The 26,820-nt window shown below is 40.1% G+C and overlaps 1 protein-coding gene across 1 annotated transcript in view; it reads right to left on the bottom strand.

The window, feature by feature from the left end:
- Positions 1–15,057: 15,057 nt before the first annotated feature.
- DAP (death associated protein) overlaps positions 15,058–26,820 on the bottom strand; it is a 48,923-nt gene continuing 37,160 nt past the window's right edge. Inside the window, exons 3-4 of the mRNA XM_065667618.1 lie at positions 19,100–19,142; positions 15,058–17,870 (exon numbers count right to left, since the gene is read on the bottom strand). Of these exons, the coding sequence (XP_065523690.1) occupies positions 17,751–17,870; positions 19,100–19,142 (163 nt within the window). The 3' untranslated portion in view covers positions 15,058–17,750. The remainder of the gene's footprint in view (positions 17,871–19,099; positions 19,143–26,820) is intronic.

Genomic DNA, 26,820 nt, shown 5'->3' with positions numbered 1-26,820 from the left:
TGGGTTGAACATGCTGTCTTTCACTTTTCAGTAGATCGAAAAGCCCATCCACTTTCACCAATGGACTAATCAGTATCATCTGAAAGCAGTCTGGTTTCCCTGGGTTAACCTCCACTGCTTGTGAATTTTTCTCTAGGAGTAAAAGGAAACCTCTACATTTGTCCCAACATCAGCCTTTGATGACCACCTTGGTCGAGAGAGAAGCCATCGCTCTGATGACACGCAGCCACGTTACTCTGCTGCAAGCAGGCAGTCCCCTGGCACCCTTACAGACAGCATGGACCCATTCTGTGCATCTGCGTAAAGCTTTGCACTAGCTGGGTTGAGAAGTGCAGGCATAGGTCTCTCCTCGTTGCCTTCATCCCCTGTTGCACCACTGCACCCACCCAGCTGTCTTACTCCTCGCCTTCATTACCATCCTCACCAAAGTGCTGCGCCTCTCTCTCTTGCTCTTATTGTCTATCTGAAGGATCTGAAGGTTGGGCAAAGCTCCCACAAAGCATGCTTCTAGAAACCTGTGGCAAATGGACCATAGTAGTGGAAGCTGCACGCCTGGCTTGAGCTGCTGCCACTGAGGTGGGTTTGATTTCTGATGGATTCCAGCACAAACAGAGTGGTTTGTGTTTTGTTGTTGTTGTTTTCAAGAGACCTGTAGCTATGAAATGCCAAGCAATACCCGCTGTACTTCACGTTGCTCCTGGTCACTCAAGCAGCTCATCAGTTTACCTCCTAAAACCAGTATGGGAACCCTTGGCAGCACCTCCTGGGAGCTGCAGCCCCTGAAGGAAGGCAGAGATGCTGCTGTAGGAGGATGCTCCCACAGAGGGGAAGGGGACACTGATTCCTAGGGCGGAGAAAGGTTTTTTACATGCCTTCAATGCCAGTCTGGCATGTTAGTGGGAACAATGCTCCTGAGCATTGTGAGTGAAGCTGGAGCAAGGGCTGTGTCTGCCTTCACTGCCATTGCTTGTCTCTGTACACTGTAAGCTTTGGCTTGACAGCCAGGTTCTCACCATCTAATGTTCACTCACTGGGGAGCAAACAGCCCAATGAGCTGGCTGACTTCTACAGTAAGCAAAAGCAATTTAATACAGTGAAGGCATAAAGTGAAATGCCAAGCACTTCCCAGTGTTCTTCAAAATCATATTGTGCTCTTGTCTCTGGAGAGCAGCGGTGTCACAAGGAAGAGATCACTAACCCTGCAGAAGGTTTTTCAGGCAGAAACACAGAATTACACATAATTGGATCCTTGTGCCACTATGTATTATTCATTTGGGTTTTTTAATGCCAACGAAAACTGTTCCTTAAGCCTTGACAAAAATCCTCTCTGGGCCCCTTCACCGAATGCCTTTTTCTTAATAGTTCTGAATGCTCATGCTAATCTGCCACGGGACAGATACCAGAGCAGCTGGTAAAAAACACCTTGGATAGAAAAATGTAACATTCTTTGAGGGTATTTCTTTTTTAAACATCTACATTTCTGCAGGAAACACCCAAAGTATGACTGAAATTAGGACCGGATATGCAGGGTATGCCAATTTACAGGTGGTTTGGGCTGCTGAAGCCTCCTCTTTTGTTCTGTAATCCATGCGATGCAGCCTGGTTTTGCTGGGTCTGCTCATTGTGCCTCAAACACTCCACAGTCTGGTTAGATACCCAGAGGTGGGAGGTAGTCGACAAGCTGGAAAGGGAAGCCATGTCCCTCTCTCCTGCCCATGCATTCTGCGTGCCCCCTGAAAACCTGGCATTCTATGGATTAGTATTCTGCCAACTTAATGAGCTAGACAAAATTGCTGGAGCCAGCGCAGGGGAGCAGGGAAGGGAAGGGGCAGGACCGTGCTGCTCAGAGCCATCCATCTGCCAGGTGGCTCACTCAGTGCTCCAGGGTATGCCCAAAGCAGTGAGGAAGAGCTCCACTGCACAAGTTAGGCAGCTCCAGGAAACGTCCAGCTGTGTGACACACACAGGTGACACCCTCTTACAGATAATTGTATCTCTTCTGAACCCCAAGGAAAGGGGCTTGGACAGGTTTGCAGATGGTCAGGAAAACTACAGCCCCTCTCTCCTCCTTTGAGCGCTCTTCAGAAAGATGTAAGTAGTACCAGCAAGAAAGCTGCTCAGCGACTTCAGCCATAAAGTAGGGCAGAATTGGAAATTATCCTCACTTTTTCTTTCTTTTAAATTATCCCAGGTGGAATTACAAACCCATATGGACATTTGGTTCATTTAAAGGGCTTCTTCGTAACTTAGATAATTACACACCCAGAGAGTGTACTCAGCAGAGAGAGCTGCTGAGATGTCTACCCGCTCTCTTCTCAAGGCAAGCGGAAACTGGACTGACAGTTCATTAGAATCTCCATATAGTAAATTTTGCAACTAAATCTTTTAATTCCAAGTCACTGACAACTGCTAAGCTAACATTATCAGATATAACAGTGGGAAGGGATAAGCCCTGGAAGAGTGGACAAGAGGTCATGGAGGCAGTGGGGGTAGGGGAGAGAAAACACATCTACATCTGTGGTGGGTCTCTGATTTAAAACAAGGTTGGCTTTTTGACCCTGCTTTTTCTGACTGTTCTGTAGACAAGAGTGAAAAGCAGCCACAAAGGCTTGCTCTGGTCTGCTAAGGAATATATTATTTTAAAAGAAAGTGATTCAATACGAGCCTCCTTCACATATGTTTAGGAATTTATAAAATACATACATATAAAAAGCCTCTCACCTCCCAGTGATAACGTGAAACACTCGAATATGTTAATGATGACCATCACGAAGAAAGCTAATGTTAAATAATTATTCTGTAAGAGGAACAAATCATTCAGGGTATAATATGGAGCCTACAAAGAGAAAACAGACCAGCTGCCTTTTCAGTGAACACTGTGGAATGCTTACATGGAAAGAGGCAGTGGATTCTGGGAAAAACTGTGTGTTTTGCTGGGTAATTAAAGTTGTTATGCATATTAATTTTGCCTAGTCAGGTTTAAATTTCCCACTTCTCTCAGCATGTTTGAATTTACAATGTTTGTGGCGTTCTTTTATGGCTATAAAACTGCGCAGAGATTGGTGGATAATTAGTGGGCCAAATGCTGCTGTTTCAGTCCACTCTTGGGAAAACAGAAGAGGTTGGGAAAATGGACTCAGGCTTTTTGCCCTTCCCATTATAGCAGCTTCCCACGTGAATGATAGTCTGCTGCTTCGCCCAAGCCCTTCCTCCCAAACAAATGAAAAATAAACAGAAATCCTCAAGCGGCAGATGTGCAAAACCCATGCTCAGAGGCATCATCCTGGATGCATTCAGTTGTTTCTCATAGGGCACTGATGGAGCAGTGAGCTTTTGTGAATGTGGATCAAGAAAGGGGCACAGGAACTGCTCAAACATCTCTGCTGTCTGTGTACCTGTGGTAATTTTACTTTTGGTGCCACAGTAGCTGAAATCTGCTCAGGGCAGTGTTCATCACCAAAGGCGCTTTCTGAGTCTCTGAAGGCAGCCTTCTGCTGACAAACATGATAAAATATTTACTCTCCTACTGCATTCAGCAACAGGAGCTAAGTTTTCCTCGTGCTTGCTGCCATTATACTGAAGCCAGCTTCTTGCAGAACCAGTAGCATGGGGATGCTCTGAATGTTTGTGTGGCAGTGTTAATGTGACACAAATCAATAAGCGATGCCATTAAGTAAAGACTCTCCTAAAAGTTCTGTTCCAAAACAAGGTGAAGCAATGTTTCAAAAGAATATACAGACATAGCTGTATTGAAAGCAGACATGCTGTATTAACAGCTTGGCTGCTTTCACACAGTAGTGGCATAGCTGTCACTCAGGACTTACCCAGTTTCCATGCAAGGGATATGTGGCCTTTGACCACCTGGTATCCTTTTCCAAAAGCTGCCATTGCAACCTCCTGAAGTGCATTGTTATAACTGAAACGAAACAGCATTTGCTCGGTGAGCAATACAACTGAACAAACCAGTAATATTAAGATAATTTTGCTTTGTTTTGCTCTTGAAAATTTGTTTAGCAAACCCAGATTTGAAACGTGCTCAGTTAAGAACATAATGGATGTTTTACACAATCGCTTTTTCTCTTGTGGCTTATAAAAACTGTGGTTATTATTCTTCATACAATTGACTGTACTCACCTCCATTTTATTATCATGGGCACAATAAGCAGTTTTTGCCTGTGGTTTCCCAGCAATTATGAGGCAGCCTTTTGCAAGAGTCTTTTTAGGCTTATGTAGGGTATTCTGCAACAGCATTCCGGAGAGTCTTGCACCAGCTCTTTGCTACAAGAAACTCTGTCAGCTACTCAGTGGCTGAGCCACATGAACCAGGCTTCTTTGTATGGCAGCAGTCATCTCAGTCACAGTGATGGATGAGCACTGGTTTTGATCATATGCTCAAACAGAGCTCTCCATATTCTTCGGTAATCACTTGCTTAACAATGTGCCCATTTATGATGCTTAAATACCCTGTACTGTCTTAGGGCTCCCATGACTGACTAAGCTGTTGTGCTCAGAGAAAGCCAAGGATAAAGGTACTGGACTTACTTAGACTGCATGTCAACTGGCCAATGAAGAGCTAGGCAGGTCTTGTCTGTATTTAAAGACAAACCCAAAAATATAAAAAGTTGAACTGGTTTAACTGAAAAGTTAAGCTGACCAACTGTGAGCACCCTCCCGCGGGCCGGTTTTAATTGTGGTAATATTCACTTGACTTAACCAATCAGAACCAGTCTAAGATTAAAGCAATATAAATAATTCATCCTAAAATCAGAGTTTCCACCCAGAGAATAGTGGTAGCTTAACTAAATTGTTTTCAGTGGAGAGCACTGCCCTGCCACTGGTTGTACCCTTGACCTGGGGAAGGCTCTGGCCTGAACTGTCTGATGACCCATTCTGGTTTCCTTACAGCTTTCATTTTCCCAACAGGACAGTAAGATACTCGCTTTTCTCCTACAGCTTGTTGTTGATGAGCTCTCAGACACAGCAGTCAATGGCACCTGCTGCAGCATTTCAGTGCCTTTTGCTCACTATTGGCTAATTAGCAGTCTTTTTTCTTCTCACTTTCATTAACGCGGCTTACAACTGCCAGAGACCCTTCCCCTCACATAGTCCCCAGCACCACACTGCAGCTTTGCTCTGTTGCTTGGGTTTGGGAAACTTTAAACCCTTGCATGTAGAGCTGGGTAAGAACCGCCCTCCGCAGAGAACTGCTCTCGTTCCATCAAGTAAAACACTGGCTTAATCTTTAATTCAAGGCTGTCTTTTGAGGATCACAGCCCCAGCCCAGGAACAAAGTGAGCCTGACAACAGTCAGAGGCAGAAGATGAAATATTAATCCATGCTTTCATGACATCCAGGCTGGATTACAGTAATTCCCTGTCTGCAGGTCTTCCCAAGGCCGCCTCCTGTAAAACACAGCTCAAACAGAAGTCAGCCATGGGATTTAACCAAATACTGCAGGCAAACATCCTACCTCCCAGCCACCAAGTTTGGGGCTTGCTTGGACACCTCTATTCCTTCTTTATCTCCAGGTATGCTCTTCAACTATTCGGAGCACATCCATAACTGTAGCTATTTTTAGTCACTAAAAAAAAGTTTCAGCTTCAGGATGTGTCTACCTATTCCAGAAAGTAAAAACATGCAGAAAATCTGTAACATGGTAGGCAAAATCTGTAAACACAGCAGGCAAGCTCTGCCTCTTTTCTTCCTAAGCCCGTCCTCCCAGGACATAGGCTGTGTGCTGTACTTGTCAGGATTGAGTGGCATTTCCTGAGGGCAAGAATTAGTTAAATTGGAAAAGCAACAAAATTAGGCCCTTGTGAAGAGCTGACTGCTGTACACCAGTCGTCTAGGATATGACCAAAGTAAAGAGAATGTGTGGTTGGATGAGAGAAAGGAAACAACCACCACAGGGGAATATGGCTGAAGAAAACACTGAGGGAAGAAAACAGAACAGAGCCAGTATCACCACATGGGCATCTCCAGAAGCATCAAAGCCACAGTGGTTCCTGTGTTGGCACATGCTGGATAGATTGGAAGGTTGGTTCCAGCCAGATTTGTTTGTTTCCTCTGTGCATCAGTCTCACAGCAATTAGAAATATATTCCTAAATCCCAAGTTAATTCATAAGGTCAGCTTTTGGTTATCAGGTAATGAGCGAAAATGATGGATGGGAAAACCCATAGAAAAAATACCCCACATAATGAAAACAATGTCAATCAAGCAAACAGATCACATGTCATTTATTGGCTTTGGAAAACCCAGTGAAGTTCTTTACAGATGGTAGATGCATGGACAATAGGGGCCAGAGAGAAGCCTGGGGCAATCCTGATGGAAGACTGCAGATCTCAAATGATGGTGATGCTGAACACATCCATAACATAGATCGTCTGCTGCTCATGGCTGGAGGGTGGCTGAACCTCTACAGTTTCAGAAGACAAAGATGTGCGAGAGTGTTTGTGCATTCCTCACAGTATAGAATATACTGTTAAAGGTGTCATCCTTCAAAACATGAAAAACCAAAGTAAACACAACTCTTGGAGTAACGGGAAACTGATAGTGTCTTTGGCCTGTTTTTCACACCAAGTGATTTCTTTTGGTAAATAAGTATTTGCTGTATAGCAAAAAGTACACTGAAAGCTTTGCCTAGAAATACAAGACTAAAAATGCTTTGCCTCATACACTACCATTATGCCATACTTTTCTGAAGAGTTACAGCTTTTGCTATTTAACAGTGGGCTATTTAACAGATTTATGAAGTTATGAAAGTGAAAGCCAGGTACATGCAGTCTAAATGCCATTAAATCCCTGTGTTGCCATTTCCCATTAGCTGGTCTCTTCTGAAAGTGTGTGCCAGCTGGGAAGCCATATCAGGGAAGAACACTTAGAAGGAATTTAAATGAACCTGGGGCAGAAGAGAGGAGGGAGAGGTGGTGGCATCAACCCAGCAGCAGCAAGTCAAACAAAGCCAAGTTCCAATTTAACAGTGGTAATTCTCCACCAGTTATTAAAAAATCACATTCATGTGTGCACATGAATCTTCTTAGACGATTGTGGATTTGCACAGACCCCAGATAGCCAGGGAAGAGCAATAGAAAGCAGCATTTCCTTCACTCATTGCCTGAAGGTCTCTCCCCTGTGCCAGAGCAGGCATGCCAGTCATGTCATAGTTATCAAACCCAGACATGTGACAATAAAGTTTGCAAAATGGGTATGAGATGCTCTGAGCACACACTGATAAATGCATTAGAAGAATAGCAAATATGTCACCACTTCTAGTCTGGGCAAGATTACTTTTTAATTAGTCCTTGCAGTATTCAAGCATCAGCTTGTCTTTGTCCCTTTGAACTTGACTAGAAACATAGCTGAGGCAGGAGAAGTTTCGATGGGATTGTAAAAACTTCCTAGGCACCAAGAGAGATTCATGAGTGAGCATGATGTGTGTGGGGATGTGTCCCGGGTTCAGCAGTAGCAGTCATTTTTTGCCTTCTTAGTAGCTGGTGCAGTGCTGTGGCTTTGACTTTCAGCCTGGGAACAGCACTGATAACATCGCTGGTTTTAGTTATTGCTCAGTAATGTTTACGCTGACCAAGGACTTTCTGAGCCTCATGCTCTGCCAGGGAGGAGGGGAAGCCGGGAGGAAGCAGAGACAGGACACCTGACCCAAACTAACCAAAGAGGTATTCCATGCCACAGCACATCATGCCCAGTGTATAAACGGGGGGCAGTTACCCGAAAGGGTTAGATCACTGCTTGGGTTGCGCTGGGTATCGGTCAGCAGGTGGTGAGCGGTTGTATTCTCTTCACTTGTTATTTCCCTTATCATTATTATTATTGGTGGTAGCTGCAGTGGTTTGTGTTACACCTTAGTTACTGGACTGCTCTTATGTCAACCCGTGGGAGTTACATTCTTTCAATTCTCCTCCCCATCACTCGGGGATCAGGGGGAGGAAGGGGGGGAGTGAGCAAGCAGCTGCATGGTTCTGGGTTGCTCGCTGGGCTTAAACCACGACAGGATGCCACAGGCAGTTGAGACCAAACCCTGTCACAGGCTGGAGGAAACACAACCCTTTCTCATCTCATTTATACGAAGTTATTGAACTAAATATAAAAGTAAATACTATGGGCAGTACAGTGGTCAACCACAGCATGGCATGACAGCCTGCCCTTGAGTGTGGCAGCACTGGGAAGTGAGATGCCAGCAGATGGGACAGGCCCTCATGTTTTGCACTGCTGCCTCTGAATGACTGCAGTCCAACAGGTTTTGCTTCCAAGTCCCTCCTCCTACTCCTTAGTTGATGTTTTTGCAGAATCTTTCCTTCTCTTTCTTTTCTCCCTCGTTGTTCCTGATGGGAAAGGCTGTGAAGACAGAAAATGTCTCCCCCAAATCTGCACTGATCACATTGCTGCGACGCACCAACCGACTCCAGCAGATGCTGTCAGCAAGCTGCACTGAGATAGAAGATTTGTTCTTGAGAGGCATTTCTGTTAAGTTTGCAGAGTAAAACCAAGTTCACTTCTCCTTTTACACTTGCAGAGCTTTTGCTGCACAGCTGATGGAAAGCAAAAAGCCTTCAGCTGTGTTGTTATTAATGCCAGCAAATATGGCTGAAAATACACAGGGATCATATTCGTTGCTTGTAGCTTATATTATCCATTAAAACTATAATGCTATCAAAGTAATATTCTCCATTTACATCAGCTCTAGCATTTTAACTTGAGTACATATTATAAGCTATCAAAATGCAGTGGCCAATAAGGAATACAAAGGTGCCATCCTTATTTAGAGACCTTTCAGAATAGCAGTGCTAGGTCACTAATGCTATTTAGAATTGCTTTTCAGGGTAATTGGTACCTCTCTTCTTCCTGAAGTGCTGTGCTTTAATCTTTTCACTCTATAATCTCAGCTCCTTACAAATAGCCACAGAAATATTCGTATTTTCAGAACACAAAGGACAATAAATCAAGAGTGAAGTTCCTGCTTGATTCTAGCTATTAAAAGCATTTCAAAAGTATCTCCAGGCTGAGCAGATATCATGACTACTGCTTGTTTGATTATAGGCAAGCAATAACTACGTGAAGGAGGAACTGCAGAGCAGAAACACTAGGACTGCTTTTGTAAATTAACATGGGGTTTATACCATCCCTTGGAGAATGGCTGTGGTAGGGCTTATGTTTGTTTCTGTTGAAACAAATTGTACACTCATTACTAGGAATTGCAAAATTAGGATATATTCCCATAGTTATTAAAACCAGGTAATACTGAATTATACAACACATATACGTAAGGAGGTACATGTAGACCTGTGTGTTACAATAGTGATTTTTTTGCTTCTTCCTACCTAGTAAGCTAATTTACTCTGAAGCATTTTGTTCAATTGTTTTCAAAATAACTCAGGTTTTCACTCACCATTTTTTCACTTACCATCTTTTCTTCTAAACTTGCTATTCCAATAAGAAGCACTCCACAGACACATGCTCCTTCTTCCAGAGAGCTCTGTTGAATTCCAGCCCCCTGTTTTCGAAATCACGGGGCCTACACAATGACAGGCTGGGGGCATATTTTGCACAACAAACTACATATCACTCCCTGTAGCCGAGGCTTTACAACACATTTATAAGTCAGCAAATAAGCCCAGAAACCAACCTTAAAAAAGTGCCTTCGTAGCCACCAAACTGCAGAACTGGAGATGGGACATAGTCATCTAGCACTGACACTTTTCTGCAGAGGAAACAACTCACATTGGGCAAAGGATCTGCCTGCAAGTCTCCTCCACCATTTTTCAGGTTGATATGCCTTACACCATTTGAGAAGAAAGATGTTTGGAGGTCCATACCTCATGGAAAATATCTAGTTTGACACTTCACTCCTGCAAAATAAATCTGAAGTTAACTTCAGTGATACTCACCAAGGAATGAAGGTGACAGGACTCGTAAAGACAAAGTAGAAATCCTCCTTGAAAGATAGGATGGGATGGGATGGTACAAAAACCTGCCTTCAAGGAAGCTACATCTGTAGGAATCCTTAATCTCCCAGGAGATATCTATTCAGATACCATTGGTACCATTTTCTATATGTTCAACTTGTAGTTTCTGCCTTTGAATAGTCTGCCTTTTAACCTGCTCCCACTGAGCAAATTAATACCTGTTGCAAAGGACTGACCATCAGAGAGTTATGCATACCTTGCAAAATGGCAGCCAGAAAAAAACTGCACTTATAAACAGAGTAAACGTACAAAACTAAAAGAGAGGAATACTATGAATCATAATAAATAGTCAGATCCCCCTCTATACTTTCTATAAATATTTATCTTAGAAACAATTAGCTAATGGTGAACCAGCAATTAGCATGCAAAGTAGAGCTCTCATACTATGAAGTATAGGTTTCCAGTGTGTATGTTGTAGGAGCTATTTGGCACAGTGAAAAGGAAGGCTGTGTGTTTAACAAATGGACTATAATAAGCTCAGTTGAAAAGCTTATTTAAGGCTTCAGCCTTTCATTCCAGACCCCTCCAGCTGTCAAAATTCTTACATCAGCAGTAGGCTAATGTTTATTATGTTCTGGGTGATAAATCAGGCCCTAAAAGAGAATTTTTGCATTTGATATTCATTATCTTTTATCCAGCGAGCAGGAATTAGGTAAGGAATTAGCACAAAAAGATTTTACACAGCGAAAAGCTGCCTGCAAAGAGGATGTTAAAGGTGTTTAGCTAAACTACGTGTTCCAAGGAATCCGATCTCACATTGCTTAATGCTTCTGGGATGAATAAAATGTTATATCTTAGTTTCTACAACTGACTGTGCTCTCTCTTTGTAGGCACACACACACTAGAATATTAATTAGGTCTCAGTTCAACTGGACTATGTCTCGATTCCAAGTTCTACATAAGCATACACCCAGTGCTGGCCTTTGCAGCAAGAAGAGATAATACATATTTCTTTATGCTGAACTTTGTAGGTTAAAAGAACCGGGATTTGTCAAAATACATTTCATTTGCAGATTTGCCTCATCTGAAGGTCTCTCCCATGCAAAAAGATTCAAGGCTGTATAAATTTACAAATCAATGAATTGTACTTTCAGTATACAATTAGGCAGTGGAAATTGAGGTCACTGAACAGCATAAGAAATGGTCAGTATCCAGTTCTGAAATGCGATAACAGCTCAGTTTCTTTTCTCTCATCATCTTCTAACAACAGTTTTATAGAGCACAACTGAACCCAATTCTGTGCTGATCCACTTACTATTCTAGTTTTAATACTTGAGGGTTTACTGCTTTAGTCACAGCTCCTGTTCGCTGCAGATTTAAATACATCACAAAATAAAATGAAGTGCACAACACTGCACCAGCACGTGCCCCAGTCTGCTAGTCTTCCAAGAAGCAAAGCTACAACGCCTTAAGCATCCTTAAAGTTCCCCATCACTTTGTCACCCAGCCTACCCACCCTGCCACTGGGGACAGACCTGCTTGGAGCAGTGGCTTGGAGCTGAGAACCAGAGCTCTACTCAGCCCACACTTCTGTGATACCTCAGTAACACACACCAGGACATCAGAGAGAGGTGAAAAAGGTCTGTATGTCTGCTCTGTTCTGCTAGGTTGGGACTAGCTGAAGGCTCACCTCCCTTCATCATGTACTGCTTCTGTGGGCTCTCCGTTTGCTCCTTGACCTTGATGGGCATTAGGAGTCTCAGCAGCAATCTGCTGTCCATGGCTGCTGTTTCTGAAAACCTGCTCTGAATGCAGAGAAACAATCATGGATTAGAATAGCTTTTTAAAGAAATAAACCATGAGGTCAGCAGAACGTAAGCGAAGGTTAACTTACTGCAGAGTGACACGTCAATCACTTGAAAAATTAAATGATTAGGTGTACATGACTTTAGAAATACAGATGTCTTTTAAATACCAAACAAAGCGATCAGATAAATACAGTAGGTTCACAAGTAAGTGTAAAACAGGGAGAAAACTGACATCTCTCTTCCTTCCAGCCCAAACAGTTGCATGCTGGTACAATTTTACTCAAGAGTGGAATTGAATGTATATGTGGTTCCAGTCATGTCTGAAACATGGTGAGGTTCTAGTTATTTCAAGTTGCGGGAAGCTTGCACACATTAGTAGTTAACTTTTGCTTTTCATTTAAGCTAAATCTGCTGCTCTATATTTCGAGAGGTGCTGGTTTAAGAGGGAAGCCAGGTTAGTTGCTGTGCTCCTCCCTATGTAAGAAAGCGATTATCCTTAAGGTGGTATCAGATACCCATTGACACCTGAGACAGCCCACCAAAAACAGCTTCTAAGAAGTTATTCCGCATACCTTCGTAACCCACCGCTTATTTGTCAGCCAGAAAGAACGACAAACGACACTTTGCTGAACAAGCATTAGTCCCAACAACGTTAGAATGCACCAAGGGTAGCACACATGTCCTTACTGTTGGCTACAGAGAGCTCACAGCTCGTTAGCAGCTGAACAGTTTTTATAATCCTTAAAATCACTGTGGATTACAAATGCTTTTCTTTCGCTAAAGCCAGGAGTGACCTACAGAATGCCAGCCTCTCCACGTTTCTAAAAATAGCTCCAACGCAAGCTGGGCCAGAGAGATTATATTACAGGGCTTCTTTCAAGGTCGCTTACAAGATCCATGCTTGCAATGGCTTTAGTAGCCGTGTTTCAGTTTTGTCCCTGGCAGCACTGGGAGTGTGCTTTGCAAAAAACCATCAGCATCCATGCATGCCGGTCAGCCCCGAGCAGTAATGAATTACTTTCTCACAAAAAGGCATTGTACTCTTTTTCTCACCTCAGATCAGGATCCTGATGGGAAGGGAAGGAGGTTTTGCAACAGAATTGACTTCTTCGTTCAGGGAGGGCTTTGTAAAATACAGCCCATTCCGGAGGGCTTCCCTGTCTAAATACTAGTGCTACCATTTTATGAGAAGACTCAGAAAGCAGTATACACTACATGCAGTCTTTTTTCTCATAGGGGATGAGGAAAAACAATAAATGCACATTCTTGAAGGAGACCCAAGAACACAGCAACAAGCAAAACATAAACCTCCACCTTCCTAAGACAAGTGTGTGTGCGCCAGCGGTGCCGTACAGAAATTCTGATGAAAGGAAAAATTCTTCAGGAAAGCAAATCAGGTACTTAGTAATTACCAATTATTAATACACTGTCACTTGGTAATTACCAATTATTAATATACCATTATGTATTATGTAAAATATGTAATACGATCATGCACCGCACTTACCAAAGGCTACAGCTAGAGGGCAGGGTTATATTACCCATCTGCTGAAGAAATCTGATTAAGATTTACCAATGTAGACTTGACTCAGTTTCTCCTCATCAAGGCTCTTCCAGTCACTATGGTCTGCATTCATCTTTTACTGACAGAGTAGATAATGTAAGCTGGAACCAGTTACATTTAAATGTCTTTCTCTTGTGAGGAAGGAGGTTTGTGTGGAAGAAAAAGATATTTGATTAAAACAGATTTGACTTCTTAACTCTTTACGTCATTGCAGCAGCTGACCAGCAATCTCTCCCTCCTGTAAAATTAACTGTACACTTACTGACATTCCCACATTTTCTAAAATGTAATTAATGTATCTTAATCCTATAACTAAAGCCATTGGCCAAGACTTAAATCTAATTTTAACTTGATATACTCAAATCTGAAGGGTACATGAGAAGTAGCTTATAAAACCCACATCTCCCTCCTCCATGAAGATGATGAGTATTCAGAACGAAGTCATTCCAAAGGGACAAAAATTCCTACATCCAGTCCATCCTCCTCACCTTTGTATGAAACAGATTGCTTTGAAAACTTTGCTGAAGAGCCAGGAGCATGTGATGATCGTATTACCACAAATAAAAGTGCAAGACTCAGGTTTCAAGACATCTGACAACAAAAGGGTAAACCATACTATTGAAACTAGAAGGAAATACTAATTACTAACAACATCTGCAATACTGTTGGCCATGAAGCTTGGGATAAGTATGAACAGCTCAATCAACAGCATGCCAGACATCATGCACATGTATTTTCCCCTAATTTCAATGAAATAAATTTTTTTTTTGATGATGTTGTACAAAAAGGAAGCTCAGGGGGACCTTACCACTCTCTACAACTATGTGAAAGGAGGTTCTAGTGAGGTGGGTGTTGGTCTCTTCTCCTAAGTAACAAGTGATAGAACAAGGAGAAATGGACTCAAGTTGCACCAGGGGAGATTTAGACTGGATATAAGGAAAATTTTTTCCATGGAAAGGGTTCTCAAGCACTGGAACATGCTGTCAAGGGAAGTGGTGGAGTCACCTGAAGGTGAGTCCTTTTAAATACCTTAAAAGTATTTAAAAGATGTGGAGGTGTGATTTAGGGATGGACTTAGCAGTGTCAGGTTTAGGGTTTCACTTGATCTTAAAGGTCTTTTCCAGCCTAAATGACTCTATGATTATGTGAATGCAGCATCTAAAGGTGTAACACTGCAACAGTCCCAGGGCAGTGAAACTATCATATCTGCACTGTATCACATACATTTGCTCTATTATATACACACTACATATTTACTAAATACAGGATACCTGAAGTATCAGCAGCCTTCCAGAAGCACTGCAGCTATTTCTTCAAACTCTTTTGTGAATCATTTATGGCATGCATTATGCAATGTTAATTGCAGTTTTATAGGAAGCTTGCTACCTCTTCTGATTACATTTTTTTTTCTGAAAGAATATTACAACTTGAAAAGCAATGGAAAACACCAAATTTCATTTCCTTTATCAGACTGATTTATTACCAGGCTTAGATTCAATAGCTTCATAAAGATAAGTGAGGATCTCCAATTTCACAGTGGAAAACAGCAATCCCCATTCTAGCTGGTAGCATCTAGTTTTTATTTTAAATGAGACTGGACTACCCAAAACAGCTCATCCACTGTGTCATAAAACTTCCTAATAAATTTCACTATCTATAAAATGTTGATTAGTCATTGACCATTCTGTAATAAAATCTCGTAAACCCCACAAAACTGCACCCTGCTGCTTTACATCGTACTTACGGAAAAAAGAAGCCCAATGTACAACTTCATGCTTTATTATTGCCACATTGACAATTACAGAAAATTTCTTTTGCAATCATTTCAAGGTAACATCTGAACATCTCCCGTGCTTGTATGTTATTGTAACATTTTAAAAGTACCAATAACCATAAGAAAGCAATCCAGATGACCAGATACGATTCTTTATTTTGGGAAAGGTAATGCTTTGGTAAGGACACCTACCTATAAACATGGATACCTCCAACAATATATAATATGCTTTCATACAGAGACATTGTCTAACCATATAGGAATTCCTGCACTCTAAAAGCCACTAAAGCTATCTTGAAAGCCATATTATATTGTACAAACGTACATATCCCTTTAAGTAACTAAAGACAAAATTTGAGTATTCTCTATACATGGTGTATATATTGTATTAACATCCAGGAGCAGTAGTTTGTAATCCAAAGGCATCCACATTCATAACTTTAGTATTAGAATGGAAATGTGTTGTTTTCAGAAGCACTTCTACCAGCTATTGGTAGACACAGAGTAGAGGTACCCAGCCACATCTAGTTGTGCGCTTTTACACTGAGGTATATTTAGTTTTCCACTGCAGTCAACACAGTCAAGAATGATCCAGCTCATCTTCAAAGACACTTCCATTTGGTTCAAGATGCCATACCTAAACTCTACTGACTGTCTTGACTACATCACCATTGACTATAGCTGGAGTCTAGACACTACCTCAGATGTAGGCACAGGACTAGGAGAGCTGAATCGCGTTCAGCTCATTCTCAAGCCAGTAGCTACCAGTTCGAAGCAACTGCAATGACTTGCTTCACTGCTGGTGCAGCATGCTGGCAGCTACTGGCTGCACCATAGAGATGCCACTACTTTCAGTCCTGAATCTGCAAACATTTCTGCCAGCAAATTACCTCATGCAGATATTCCAAAAGGCTCAACAATACTATCCTTATGAATGAGTTACTCATGTGTGAATCACACACTCATGAGCAGCTACAAATAAGGCCTCAGACGTACCATCATCAGAAACAGAAAGCGTATTTTTAAAATGATGCATATTCTAATACAGAATAATTCTTATAAACAACAGTCATTCCTTAAGGCAAGTACAGTTATCTAATTAAATTGGTAATAAGGCTTGTACACACAGCTTGTACATCCTTCCTTGGGTGTAGAATAAATATATCCATGCATATACTTTGCAAAACATCATTTCCATTTCAAGGCTATGAAGAGATGGAAATGCCAAGTCCCTTTCGCCCACATGAAGTGAGTTATTCCACTTGTGAAATGGGCCATATTTCACATGATTGCTGTTGTTTTAAAACAGCTGCTCAGGGAATAATTATTTAATCTGCAGAAATTTTATAGAAAGAGTATTTTTAAATCTCTCCTCACTGGTTTTCTGTACTATTTGATTTTAAACATAAACAAACTAGTAAAGGCCAAGGTGACCCCAAGTTTTCATTGATTTGCCAGATGAATGTTTGCAGCACACTCTGGTACACACTTTTCAAATTACTAGAAAATTCAGAAACCTAGAGGGCACTACCATACTCTATGGTATTTATAGTCAGCTAAAACCAAAAGAACACTTGAAAAAAAGTAGATAAAATGTTTAAAAAATTATTTTCCTGGGTTTTACAGATATGAGCTGCAGAAGGAAAACAACAGAACTAAGTGATTTTGAACTCTGTAACCAAAAGATTTAACTATGTGGCCAAAACTAATCTGATCACTCTATTTGAAAAGTAACTTTTATTCTCTCTTATCACTACTGTTCTTAAAAATACCACGATGAACAACAGAGGTTGGGTCATAAAATGTAACACATTTACTAATGGTATCTCTTGATCTCAAAAAGTGATCTCAAATTGTAAGTCAAAAAAGAATACTGATTTTCCATCAGTTTAAGTTTCATTCCAGAGGGTCCTCAGCTCCTTCAGCTTGTTATTTATCATTAATAATCATTACCTCATAAAAATGCAGCCCTCAATGGGACCCATGAGATCACGTATCAGTTACCAACAGCAGCAGTGTTCTTGCAACTCTGATGTCTCACCCCTCTCCATACCCACACACCTCCAAATGGAAGAACCTCAGCAGGGCTGTGCGAGTGCAAAGGAGTGTAAGGAAGATTCAGTTGGATTTCTGCCGACTCGTGAATGCTTTGGGGCCCGTCTACCACCTCACTAGTTGCAATCCGAGGGCACAGCCACTGGGGTGCAATGTTATAGCATACTGAAGACTGCAAGGGCTATACATAAGCAAGACAACCACCAATTTCTGTCTTAACATACACAGACTCCCTCCAGATATTAAAGATACCAGTACAAAAGGGCTATTCTTCCTTACCAGCTTAACATAAAAGCTGCATTAACTATCTGCTACTGTGATGCCACACCTAAAAGTACAAGTTTTAAGCTCATTAATCTTATTATTCATACTAAAGTTTCATCTTGGCAATAAGAAAAATCTTATAAAAAACCCACCCCTAATCAGCACACACTTAATAGAGAATTTTCCATCTGGGATAACAAAAAACGATGTCTTCATTAACCCTTGAGAATTGAAGTAAAAGAAACAGCATATTATTTTAGAGGTCAATTTAACTGATTTGACAGTGTGAATCCTAAAGGGTTTTCATCTTCTCTTGAAAACTTATTCGCTCTTGTCAAGTTGGCTGGGATTCTGATGGAGAGCTCACTTGCGAGGCTGGTGGATGTGCTGTTTGACATGCTGTGGGGGAGGAAGCTTTTCCACAGAAGGATGTGGTTTCTGATGAGCCACCTGAGCCGCTGCTGGAGGGAAGTCCTTATCACCCTGTTCGAAGAACACACCAGGAAAAATTTTACTCTTAAAAGTGTACTTTCCAGTTGAAATGTGTGTACGTTTTTAGAAATGTGAAAAGCAGATGGAAAACAAAGTTGCATGTTACTCGATTTGCTACCTAGAGAAGAAATTTCTATACATGTTTGGGAGCTATTAGGACTCAGAAAATTATAGAACAATTTTGCTCTTCATAGGTTAATACACCAACTTGTAGCTGACAGCACAGTAAGGATAAATATAGTACTCTGTTAGATAATTATCTGAAGAAGAGCTGAGTTACAAAACTAAGAGAGTATTTCCTTCCCATTTTGAATCTTTTGCATGCCCACTAAACTGGCAGCCTGTGTTTTTTATGTGTGACATTTCGTGAGTCACTCATAAAAAAAATACCACTATCCTACAACTGTTAAAGTACTATCAAAGTTACTAAACATTAAGGCAACAATTAGTTACAAGTAATTAGGCATGTAAATGCCTAAATAGGTATCCACCTTGGTGCAGATGGAGGTCCAGGAAAAACAGCACTGCCTGTCTACTACCCCTATGGGCTAGGGAAAATGGCATCAGCTCTTTCCACTTACGTGATCTGATGCAATCACAGCATGTTCCAGTAAGCCACACTGTACACCTCAGTGATGTAAGGTTATAATGGTAAAGGTGGCCACCATATAAAGCCACGATAAAAACCCTGTCACGACACACAAGGCATGAATTACTGATCATTAAATTAATGGCTAGCTAATGCTAATTACTTGGCTCATGCATTTCCAGGTCCTGGAAAACCGGGAAATAACATCTTGAATCCCATGTACCTCAATGCACAAATGGCAGCTGAAACACATATCTTCAAGCACATATCCTTACAGGCAGGAATGTTACTCCTCATCACAGATCAAGCTATAGCTGTAGACTTAACATGCAATTGCTTTCACAGGAAATGAATGCAGTAATGACTAGCTTAGGTATGAAAAGAAGATCCAATAAACTTAAAGTGCTAAAATTCAGAACAGAACAATGGAAGTAATCTCAATAAATAATTTCAATTTCACACAAAAGCAAAAAGAATGCTCAAAGGGACTTGCAAACAAACAAAACATAAAGCCTCTTCTGATAAAAGAGAAAGGGGAAAGCAAAACATTAATTTTGTCCTCATCAATGATAATTCTGGAAAGCCTACAGTAATTTTTCTCTCCTTTAAAGATATTTAATGATAATCTTACCCTAGCAATAACACCAGAGATGAACACCGTTGGCTTAGGTGGGCTAAAAAAAAAAAATAAGAGAGATTATTTGTATAAATTATTTAGAAGCTGAAAATGAAAAGTACATCACATATAAAATGGAAAAAAAAGTGTCATTTTTGACAATTAATGAATGTTTCAAATAGAGAAATTTCCCCTTCAAATGACCATTGCCTTAATAATTCTTAATGCAGCAAGAACAGTCCTATTGGTTTTGGCTGCTATTGCTTCACGTTAATTGTGACAGCAGTTAAAGGCTAGTCCAGCAACACTCTGTTCCTTACTTAAAGCTGAGAGTCTTTCTTTGTTTGCATTGGTTTCTTAATCCTCAAATTTTATCGATAAGCTGCCAGCAGTACTTTAGGCTCAGTGTGTTTGTATTGCAACACTGAAAACTGTACTTGGACTAAACTTACTGCTGTGATGGAGGATAAAATAAAATTCAAGTTTATATCTGTCAATCAAATGGATTAAGATTCTGAGTCTCAGAAAAAAAAACAACACCCAGTATCATAGATTTTTCAAGCGGGTATTTATCTACTCTATTACACAGGAAAATCAAGTCTACAACATAACAAACACTCAAAACCATAAAGCAAAGCCCACCCTGCTTTTTCATTTGTAGACCTTCATCCATGCCAGTAGGAACAGACACTCCATTAGCAAATTCAATCAGTATCGCTGGGCCACCAGCCTACTGAGCTGACCAACACTACATGAAGGCCAAGGAGAAGCCAAGTCTAGCAGTCCAGCCCTGCAGGTGGGCATTTTCACAGAGTCTAAATTATAAGTACTCAGCAACTGCAGTGGTCTCCTGGGCAAGAAAACCCATATGTGTGCATGGAGTCTGCAGAAGGATCAAGACCAGGAGTTCCAGAAAACCTCCACAACAGAGGTAATACTTCTGTAAGAAAACCACGTAATCTGAGTCATTGCAAAGGGAAGGAGAGTGCAGAGGTGATGCTGTGCCTCCCTTTGAGCATGTCCGTAACTGAGGACTCTAAGCAGGTGGCTCATTAACTTGCACCATCAGAAGGGTCCCTGCCCTGTAATGTTATAGCTAATCAGGTTGGAACAACACAAAGCAAACACAAATCAAATGATTTATTAGAGGAATGATACTGATTATTATGATGCACTTTACAACTACACAGCTTGTAAAGATTTATTAATATGATGTTATGTGATGTTAAGGTAACGAGCAGCACAGTATTAGAACTTGATATAATGGTCTAATAAATATTGCCTGAGCCCTGTTTAAGTCACAGTATTGCTACACAGTCTCTGAACACCCTGTTTACTTTAAAACACTCATCATCCCTTCTAGAGATTTTTTAAAGTCAGAAAGACAGAATTAGGAAAAGGGAGAAAAGGACGTTCTGCTCTGAAATACCTCCATTAAAGAGCACCAGTAACATTTCCTGTTATAAGAAAGAATATTTTGATAGCTATATTAGACATCTTCAATCCAATTTTCTGTTAGTATAAATTACTAACAAGTGAAGATCAACAGCAAAACACTTTCATTTTATCCAAACTGTACTAAGCTAATTAGTACGTTACCATCTGCATGAGATTTCCTGGATGCTGAGTAACAAACTCAGAGAAACAACTGACTGGGGAAACACAGATGTACTGCAGTGGCTCAAGGTACCATTCATAAACTAACACCATGACATTATAAAGGAAATTAACAGTAAATGAAAAAAAAAAAAAAAAAGAAAGTGTGACAAGTTATTCTTCAACTACTTTCTGCACGGAATCTGGCTTTAGTCACACTCACAGAAACAGTTATTTCTTTGACAGTGCATCAACAACAATATTGGATAGCGTGAAATTCAAATCAGATGGATTTTTTTCTTATATTCTTACCACGACCTTTCAGTGTTCACTATGCTCAGATGATGCATGAAATTCAAATCAACATTTCCCAGAGAGCCTGTATTTGCTGAACGTGCTACGGCTTGTCTGCCCATCACCACACTGTGTTATCTGCAGTGTGTTTCATACTTCTTGCTTTAAGAACAAGTTAAATGCTCCCTGGTTTTGGCCTAAAATGAAAACTGGAAGGAATCTCTTGCATAATGGCTGCTTCAAAAACAGCTTTCCCAGCTGCAAATTGCATACATTTTCCCAGAAACTCTGGTCTCCTGTTTGAAATGTCATGCCATTAACATTCAAAGGACCCAAACCTTGAAGTACGAAGTTCCCCAGGTACACAACAGAGCTGGATACAGTTAGAATATCTGGTACATTTCTGTACTTCCTTTTACTTAGTAGCATGTTCTTTTGTCTAAGGAACTAGGCTGTAGATTCTAGACAGACCATTTTCAGATTCAGTTAAACTATATGTTCCAGGTAGTGCTGTAGAAGTAGCTAGCAAATCAGCAATATGGGTTTCCGGACAAAAGCTATATGTTCAGGTGTGAAACATTTATCTTGAACTCTTTCATGAAATAACATACTTAGCATTGTTTATATGCAATTGGTTCTGACTGTCTTTAGTCACTGTTTTGGGACCAGGATGCTAACTAGGACTGCCCCATGGGTGTGTAGTAGTCACCAAGACACCTCACACTAAGTGGCCTAGAGCTCAAGCAGAACGTTTTAAGGAAGCACAGAGGCAATTCACAGACAGGTAGGTAAGGGGAAACCAGAGTTGCAAAACTGTATCTACATCCAGATGCAGCTGGAACAGATTGGTCCTTGACTTTCACCCTTACTTGTCTTCTTGGTGGATTTTTGACTAGACTTTTCTTGCTTTATGCTAGATTTCCAAAATGTAAGAACTAATGGTAATGTTGACTTGGCTTCCAGCTCAAGCACCCCTACCCTCCATCCACAAAAATCTTTTACAGAAATCCCATCATTCATTTCTGGCTGACTTCAGTTCCCACACTCAGCTGCAGGCACACACTGTAATGAGACTTCACCTCTCAAGTGATTACAAAGGCAAAATGCTTCACTCTTATGGAAGACACATCAGCCTATTAGGAAGCTCATTTTCATGCCTTAATTATTCCCTAGCAAGGGAAAAGAAAGATGGAAAGCTGATAGAAATGTGAATGATTAAGTGTGTCTTTATTTATGTTCTATATAAAAAACCACTGGCTTCCCCCCCCTTTTTATCAGATTACACTGTCCCAGAAAAGATCTTTAAAAATTTAATATTACCAATTATCTTTGATGATCTATAGAACCAGAATCAGACCAGAGCATACAGAGTCACACATCTATACTAATGAGGAGGAATTCAATGGATCAGAGAAAGGCCTGGATAATCAGTCACTGATTCACACTTTAATTTCACTCTTAACGAGAGAAATCTCTCTACAGATGAACTTCTTTGCAATAAATTTAACTTCCACTGCCAGCCCCTCAAACCACTGGCTTTTGCAGACCCAGATTAGCTTCCAGGATCATAACTCTGTAATTGCACTCTGGAACATCTACTGGCATAGCAGTGTTGCAACATCACTCATTATCTTCCCCAAGAACCTACTGAAAATAGAAACAAAAATGGAGAATACGCACAGGCTAGCATCACTATGTTTGTAAAACACTTCAAGTGCTTTAAATTCTATCGGTGCTTTATGCAAAGCACAACCTACATTTCTAGCATTTTGTAAGCTGTTACGGTTGCTTTGAGGATATACTTAATCTGATGAAAATCGGTTTGACAGATGTTGTTTTGAAGATGCAGCATTCCTTTGTCTAGCCATCATTAAACAAGAAAGCCAAAAAACATATTACTTTTTGAGAAAAACTGGTTTTGTTTATATATATATATGTATGTGCTTTACAGCAATTTAATGCACACATTTATTTAAAGTTAAGTAATAGCCACAGCTGATATTGTGTAAGGAATACAAATGGCATGTTTGCCAAGACTGCTTAGTGAGTGTGTCAATACTTTCACAGCAAATTCTTATTTTATTATAACATATGGAGAAAAAGAACACATCTGTTTGTTAAGATCTGAGTGCTCAAAGAACCTACCCTAATTTTACATGTGCAATGCTACTAAGAAATGCACTTGTTTAACATCAGACTCTTTACTGGATTAATTAATTGAATTTAAAATGAAATAAAGATTTCTGCTGTTCCATAATACTTCACTTAAATAAGACTTTTATCTGGCATTACAAGTAAATAACAAAGAAGATGGAAGACTTAAAAAGATCATTAACTAGATGAAATGAGGCATTAATAATACCAAATTCTTATGCCTTCACCTCAGATGGATTAGTTGAACTGAAGTCTGACAGACATACTCTAAAGTCAAGCCCAGAGACACTCGAATTACTGTGAAATCTCCTACAGGCCACAGAACATACATTGGACAGATGAGTATTTATCCAACTCAATTTAAAACAGAGAAACTGAATAAATTAGTTCTCTAAGTTAACAGGGAATTTCATAGTTCTTACTGTATCTATCTATGCAGTGAATGCACACACATAGGTGCAGAGGCTATGAATGTACACACAGATCGATTACGCAGATTCACAGCTGTTATGAGTGGTCCCAAATGCAGGGAAGAGTGTGGCACATTCTCCTGGCCGTTGTTTTCAGTCCAGGAACACCATAAGTAAAGAATTAGAACAGAAATAAAGATGGGAAAAAAAACCCAACTGAGAGAGCATGGAGAAACTTCTGTATGAGGAAAGAGCTAGGAACTATTTGCATACAGGATACTAAACAGTGGAGAATATCATTCCCATTTATCTTCTTTGTAATATAAGTAGAATGTGACATTTGAAGAAAGCAGAAGACATACATTTAAAACTAATAATTGCAGATACCTTTAAAATACTATTGAACGAAATGTAGAACCTTCTGAGTTAGGAGGCAACATAAATAAATACAATAAAAATAAGGCAAAATCAAGATCAAGAGTTTCATGAGGTTCAAAACCAGAATTAGACACTTACATGACACAAACCCATTCATATCAGTTCAGATAGAAATGCGCAAAAGTTATATGAATGTTGATGCTCCAGGGCTCAACTTAAACTGATCACGACTACGAAGAAATCTCTTCTGTGCAGAGGTTAAGCTTTGGTATGCCATTACCCTTTCTGCCTTCAGTTAAATATTGTAAGAGATTATTTTCCCGATATATCTGATTTATCCAAACCCCATCTATATATTGTAAATCAGGATACAGGCAGAGTCTCTAGATTCCCATTATGCCAACATTTCAAACATTTACAACAGGTTAGCCTCCTTTAAAAAAGGCAGAACTACACAGATGCAAGCTTTTTGTTAGGCTACAAGATTTTTTTTTTTTTTTGTCAAAATAGGTAAAAAAAAGTTAAATGCATTAAAACTACACTAAACTAATCTTCTAAATGGGAATGGTTCATATTTGTCTTTTCACACTCATGGGAATCGATACATCTGTTTAAGTGGATCTGGCAAACAGGCATATAAGTATTTAAATAGTGACATGATGTGTTTTTCAAAGACTTAGGAACCACAAATCATGCTATTTTTAACTACCAAAGAATAATGGTGGAGTTTGCAATTTGGTGTTTTCTTAATTTAACCAGTCAGCCAGTGGCATGTACTGCGACTCATAGCTGGACGATAGCTTTGGAAAGCAAAGGAGAAATTCCTGCAAGGATGCAAACTGGAGAGGTACCTATGCAAAACTTGGAGCTGCACGCAACTCCTTGAACCACTAGGCAAAGGCAGCACACACCTTGCCCCTCCAGCACCCCATTCCAACAGGAAATTGAAAAATGAGCAGAAACTTCTACCAAGCATTTTGCCCTTTATTGCCTTGCTCATTTCCAGATAGATACATCATTCACTCTCATGGCAGGTTGCTTAGCATGCAAAATGAAAGACATACATGAAATAGTATGATCTGCAGTTAGTCATTTATCCCCTAATTAGAGCAGTTTGGCTATTTTGTACCTTGTCCTTCATGAACAGAAAGTTCTCCAAATATTCTGAGCAGAATTCCATCTTCAGTCAACAAGACTTCAGACCTTAATCCTGCCCTTATCTTTCTGGAATTAATAGCATTTTGGCCAGTTGCTTAAATCATCCAACTTTATCTTCAAGGTTGATTGGGAATTCATGCTTTCTGGTTATGAAACACAGGAGCTAACTAGTCTGAGTTTCAGTTCAATGCCTCTTTAAAGATGTCCAGATACTTCTTTAGAGAGATGCTTATTTGAATTTACATAGCTGCCTTTGATTTTGGTATTGTCTGTGAAAATAAATGCCAAGATGATTAAAAACACACTGAGATGATTAAAACCACATTTTTCAGCAACAGAGTAAAACTAACAAGCACACTGCTCATCAGCTTGCCTAAAATACTTTCTCATTGGTTATGATACATTCAGGTTATTAATTTTCTGGACAGAAAGTAATAATTAGTTTGACTGACTACCAGAGGGAAATATTCTAGCTGATTGCATGGGGACATACTGTATCTGATATTCTACAAAAATTTATCCTGTTGAGGTCATTTATTTACCTGCCATAGCTTTCAAACCTTTAAGATCACCCACAGGATGGCACTGTTGAACCTCTAAGTACTGTGTACAGTAAGTACGGAACAACCTCAAAGAAATCCAGGTACGACAACAAATTAAGTAAAAAGGAATATGTTCCCTTGATACCATATCATGATGATATGCAGTACATACAGGCACACAAAAATTCATACACATACCTACAAACGCTACCTTTGGAAAACAACTTTCTTGTCCCCATGTATTAGACTGTGCCTTGATACACCCCATGAGATAGCTTCCACTCTGCTAATCTTTTCCTCTTCCTATACAGGTAAAATTAATGCAAGTTTGAAGGAAGAACTCAATGCCCTATCAGGAAATTTTAATGACTATTTGTTTTGCTATTCACATACAAATGAATTGGGTGTCTTGATCATTTAATGAGGTGGTAAATCACTGGCCATTATATTTAATAGCAACTGATTGACATTCACTGTTCTTACATTCTCTGTCATTGTATTGCAGCATATGGCCTGATTAATCACACCAGCCCCTCATTCATCTTTGATTTAGTGCATGTGTTAGCCATAAAAGAAAATTATTTAAGAAAGATATCCACCATCTCTTATGTATATTGTTGTACATTACATTGCTGTCAGAGAGTAAATTTCCTTTCATGTCTTCTTCTGATCACAAAATGAAGATTTAAGTATTTCACCTTTTCTATAAACTCGGAAGATCTAGAAATAGTCAATAATTCTTCAACTGCTGGTTCATTTATTAGGCTTCAACCTTGTTATCACTTATTAGCTCTTAGTGAACATCAGTGACAACCTTCTCACAGGCAGCAACTGCAGCATTAGCCCTCTTAATATCTAGCCACTAAACTGTGGAAAAATGAGAGCTGTGAAAACTGACATAAAGCAAGCAGTACTTAAATGGTGAAACAATTGAAAGGAAACTCTAAAATAAGGAATGGAGTAGGGTAGGCTTTAAGCATTTGCAAAATGGCCAGCAAAAGCTTTGGTGCAAAAGGGAGAGAGGACCAAGTCTTCTGTGTATTAGTCAAGTGCTGAAGTGCATCCCCATGCATGTTCCCATGACAGTAACACATTTCCATACTGAGAATGTCATGACCATAAGCTTGTACTGCAGTGTTTCAGCTGCAGAGACACGAGTCAGCTGTGGCACTGCTGTAGCTCCTCCATCTCCCAGCAGATAAAA

Source organism: Lathamus discolor, chromosome 2, assembly GCF_037157495.1.
Source record: "Lathamus discolor isolate bLatDis1 chromosome 2, bLatDis1.hap1, whole genome shotgun sequence".
NCBI lineage: Eukaryota > Metazoa > Chordata > Aves > Psittaciformes > Psittacidae > Lathamus > Lathamus discolor.
This window is presented reverse-complemented; position numbering and strand designations above follow the sequence as displayed.